Source organism: Haliotis rubra, unplaced genomic scaffold (genome assembly GCF_003918875.1).
Source record: "Haliotis rubra isolate DU_JTF1 unplaced genomic scaffold, ASM391887v1 Scf1007, whole genome shotgun sequence".
Taxonomy (NCBI): domain Eukaryota; kingdom Metazoa; phylum Mollusca; class Gastropoda; order Lepetellida; family Haliotidae; genus Haliotis; species Haliotis rubra.
The window spans coordinates 234,643-238,989 of NW_025764901.1; the positions used below are offsets into that span (position 1 = coordinate 234,643).

The 4,347-nt window shown below is 39.3% G+C and overlaps 1 protein-coding gene across 1 annotated transcript; it reads right to left on the bottom strand.

Annotated features, from left to right (window-relative positions):
• Nucleotides 1-2,222: 2,222 nt before the first annotated feature.
• LOC124267998 lies at nt 2,223-4,108 on the bottom strand. Its single transcript, XM_046703001.1, has 5 exons — nt 3,881-4,108; nt 3,359-3,713; nt 3,158-3,249; nt 2,804-3,004; nt 2,223-2,645 (listed from the first exon to the last, which is right to left on the bottom strand). The coding sequence occupies exons 1-5, from the start codon at nt 4,106-4,108 to the stop codon at nt 2,223-2,225; spliced, it is 1,299 nt and encodes a 432-aa protein (XP_046558957.1).
• Between the last annotated feature and the right edge of the window lie 239 nt (nt 4,109-4,347).

A 4,347-nucleotide genomic window follows, 5' to 3' on the forward strand; every position in this document is an offset into this window, starting at 1 on the left:
CAGACATCAACTTTTACATTATAGGTGACCTTGATGACCTCTGATTTATTAAATGATTTATCGAAAATAATCTTGACAATTGTCTATGGATGGTAATATTCCACTTTCCGTTGGTCTTTCTGATTTTAATGGAGAATACATTATTGCCAAATCATGGAATCTTATATATTTGATTATCTGCATTTTAGCATCATACTATTCATTTAAATGTCGTATTGTCTTGTTATTAATCACCCTATAAATATTACAAATTCAACATAAACACATCTCCAGCCAGAGTCAAGCTGTTAGCAGATTGAACGTCAAGTTTAGTGTAAATTCAAACAGTATATCAGTCTTCTCCACACGAATTTTCCTATAACATTGCGAGAACTGGAGTGAGTGAGTATGGGTTAACGCCGCTTTTAGCAATATTCCAGCAATATCACGGCGGGGGGCACCAGAAATGGGCTTAACGCATTGTACCTATGTGGGGAATCGAACCCGGAGCCAAAGCTTTAACCACTAGAGCCAAAGCTTTAACCACTAGGCTACCCCACCGCCCGCGAGAACTGGAGCCTTTCTTGAGTCACTTGACGGCGCCAGGGTATACACGTGTTTTGAATAATTACACAGGAAAATATGTAGGTGGCTTTTGACAGGGTGACAAAGAACTTATATCTGTGAACAGACAAACTTCAGCGAAGGAAGACCTACACTTGTTTGGAAGTTTAGGTAAGTTGTCGGTCATTACATACTAAGTTGTCGGTCATTACATACTTCTTTCATAAGAGGGTTATTTCAATGTGGGAACTAGCAACATATTTCTTATTACAGGTTATTTGTCGGTGGCGAAATTACGTTTAGCCATGAATGTGGATACGTTTAAAGGCGAGAATTTATGGATGTTAACTTCTACGTTTTGAGAACAGGACGTTTCGGAGTATATTCTAACTCCTTTATCGGGTGAATGAAAAATATGAAACAGTCAAGGTATACATATGTTATCACGCGAGTGTGTTTTGGGATGGTTACTATCCTGCATTATGAATAAGCACTGTATTTAGTAATTCTTAGTAAATAATTATTCCTAATTCCTTTCCTTTTTCCTTTAGCCTTGGCTCGCTAAATACTTAGTGTTTATTCCTAATGCAGGATATTAACCATCACAAAACACACGAGTGTGATAACCTATTTATCATTATTATGTCATTCTTACTTTATAATTTAAAATAATGCTATTTCAGTTGCCACAAATCATGAAACTAAACTTCCTGGAATGTGCACAGATATCTATGATGTCACAAATATGTGCGTAGTAATATATTGCATCACAAGCTAGGTAACACAATTTTCTACTGATCGCTCAAATGACACTGTTAGGTCATCTAGTTCCCAGTAAGGTTTTATGTTAAAGCACGTATTGTTGTCAACAAATGTTAGCTTACGTTTGTAAAATATCCCCAAACTCGTGTGGAAATTCACAAACCTCCAGTTAACCTTGTGAACAACAAATACACATATACGTATATGAACATTACTATGTTTTAGTGATTTAAAAAGTTTACAAAAACTTTGTTCATTTTCCGTGAATTGCATATATAAGTGATCATTTTTAAAGTGTACGAGTGCAAACTCAATCCACTGATAAGGGCAGGGATTTCTGTTTTAAGTCCACAGGAGGCATTAAACATTAAACATTACTATATTTTAGTAAAAATAAAGCTTAACTTGAGGTACAAACATGCGTCCGTCTTTGTTATTGTAAGCCTCAAGAAGGTTACATACCTGGAAGTAGACATTTGTGATGTTTAAAACAACAAACCAGTGGAGCATGTAAGGATTTTCAAGTCCACTGCCTCCAGAGAACAATGGAGGTTCTATGTTATTTCAACCACATGGGTCATACAAAAATGTTAACTGGTAAATAGATGGAATACATCCGCAAACCATTCCCAAGGTAAAAACAAAATACATAGCATAGTTTCGTTCTTACTTTTATTTCATAAGTCATATGTATACAATAAAGTTCAATAAATATACACAAATATCACAAAAATGATATTGTCAACACTGTCATGTACAAGTATCAGGTATCACTATTTTATTTTATTAGTTCATTTACATTAATATTACATACATAAATTAAATAATAATATACACAAAGCATGATTAACATTGCATTCAGTACTTAGCACTAGGTCTACTGCATCACACTTCAAAGTCACACACTAAATGTCAGTTCACTGTAACTTCATTAGATGCGACACGGCATAAGCGTAAACCATGACACTCATGGCACCATCTCGGAGTTCTTGCTTCAGAGTCTCTAGTCTTGACTTGACATGGATGTACTTCCTCCTTTTTGGTGGCGGTTTCCTCCCAGCAGCGTACTGAACAAGCTTGATTTCGTTCAGTTTCTGCTCTTTCCTGAGGAAAGACAACATCTCGAAGACATTGGGGTGAGCCTTAGAAATAATTTTCTTAAGGCGACCATGCCAACCTTCCAGGTGGTTATTGGTTCTTGGACCGGTGTTCTGGTAGTGGTTCCACGCTGTCTGGGGTATATGTCCTTCCACCCACTGGGTGGTCACGTAGTCGGCGAGACGGAGGCAGCGAGGGTCGTCAGGCATGTCTGCAAGTGCGTTCAGCCACACGTCGTCTACCTGGAAGCACAAGATTATTTTATGAATACATAATTTGTTATTATTGATCATCAGCCGCGAAGTACACAAAATGAATGACATAGTTTAAGCATAGTAATATATGATTTATAATAATAAAATCCGATTCCAATTCAGGCGCAATGCAATGCAATACTTACATCTGTCACGGGCACCAAAGGCAGTACAGCAGCACGCCTTACGAAGCGGGTGATGTCTTCGTCGTGGTTGTAGTCGCCCTGAAGGCCAACCCCTTGTGTCTTCTTCCACACACACTGTGTGTAGTGGAATAGACACCCCCTCCACAGCGTCGTCGGGAAGTTGACGGAGACGGCATTCTTCGCTGCAGATTCGAAGTCCATCTGGAATGATTAAAATGTGGAAATAATGAATACGTTTACCATGTTTTACAAATAATGATAAGTTAATTGAATAAATTATTATATAATTAATAATAATGAATAACTACATGAATACTGACTATCATTTATTAAGAGTTATGTAAATCAATTTACCTGGATGTGTTGAGGTGACATCTGAAGTCCTCTTGCTTCCACTGCTTCCTTCAGGAGACGGAAGGCGCGGTCGTAAGTAACAGTCGCCTTGTCTGGCAGCAAAAAGAAGACCAGCGGAAACATCTGACCACCAACCATAGCATGGAGAGTGTACAGCTGCAGTAAGAGTGATGGTGAGACATAAAGGTTCCGTCACCATACACACAACTTCGGCAGCACAAAGATGTTGCATGTTCACCGTTGTCGTCATGCCAAGGATCTTATCGTCGTCGCCATCGTTGATGATGACAAAGGGCTCGCCAGCGTTGGTTGTTTTGAACTCGTCTGGGATCACGATTTCTCGTCGGGAAGATGGGATGGGTGGGAAGGTGGATCTTCGGGCCTGGTACAGTCTGTTCTTGACGGTGTCGTACGTCGGCATTTCTGCGATGAACGACCTGTTCTCTTCCGTCCAAGGACCATCGCTCACTGAGGCCAGAACCTCGTTGTACAGCGTCGGTATCGGACCCAGAGATGACTTGGCCACCATCTTCATCCTGTCCAGTGTCTCTCTGACCTGTAAATAAGATATAACCAAAATTAATGTAATGTTATGGCTGCATAAATCTAATGAAGTGCTTTTCGAGCACATCTGTCTAAAATTGTGCAAATAATGAACAAATGTAGCAGAGCTTTATACCATTTTAATATTATAATTTATAGATACATTTACGCACAACATACCTTTATCTCATTATGGACAGGTCCATGGTTATGTGGGCTGGGATGCTTGGTGATGATGTCGTTCACAGTAGAGACAGTCGCAGCACATGTCTTCTCCTGGCATCTCCAAGATGCCCATGAAGCATCGTTGCGTCTTCGATTCAATCGAAACACAAAGCCTTCAACAACTAGATAACGTCCACCACGTGAAGTCGGGAGAAACTTATAGTCTAACTGCTGGTTTGTCATTTAACTAGTGAGTTCATATCAGGAACTATGTTCATAGTTAGAACTAGTGAGTTCATATCACTAATTAGTGAACTCCGAGTTCACTCACCAGTTCAAGTTTTAGTGTCACCCATCTCATTAATCCTTTAAAACAACATGTATCTACCTCGGCCGAACATCAAAGGATTTTTACTGTAATAACAAATGTCTACTTCCAGGTACGACACCCTCAAGAAGTCGCCTCCTGTGGACTTGAAACA

What these genes read in the sequence shown, in the direction of transcription:
- LOC124267998 (XM_046703001.1), bottom strand. Translation starts at nt 4,108, where the DNA reads ATGACAAACCAGCAGTTAGACTATAAGTTTCTCCCGACTTCACGTGGT. An exon ending in CTGTCCATAATGAGATAAAG is followed by an intron (nt 3,714 to 3,880) that starts GTATGTTGTGCG and finishes TCTTATTTACAG; the next exon opens with GTCAGAGAGACACTGGACAG. An exon ending in TGTCACCTCAACACATCCAG is followed by an intron (nt 3,005 to 3,157) that starts GTAAATTGATTT and finishes TAATCATTCCAG; the next exon opens with ATGGACTTCGAATCTGCAGC.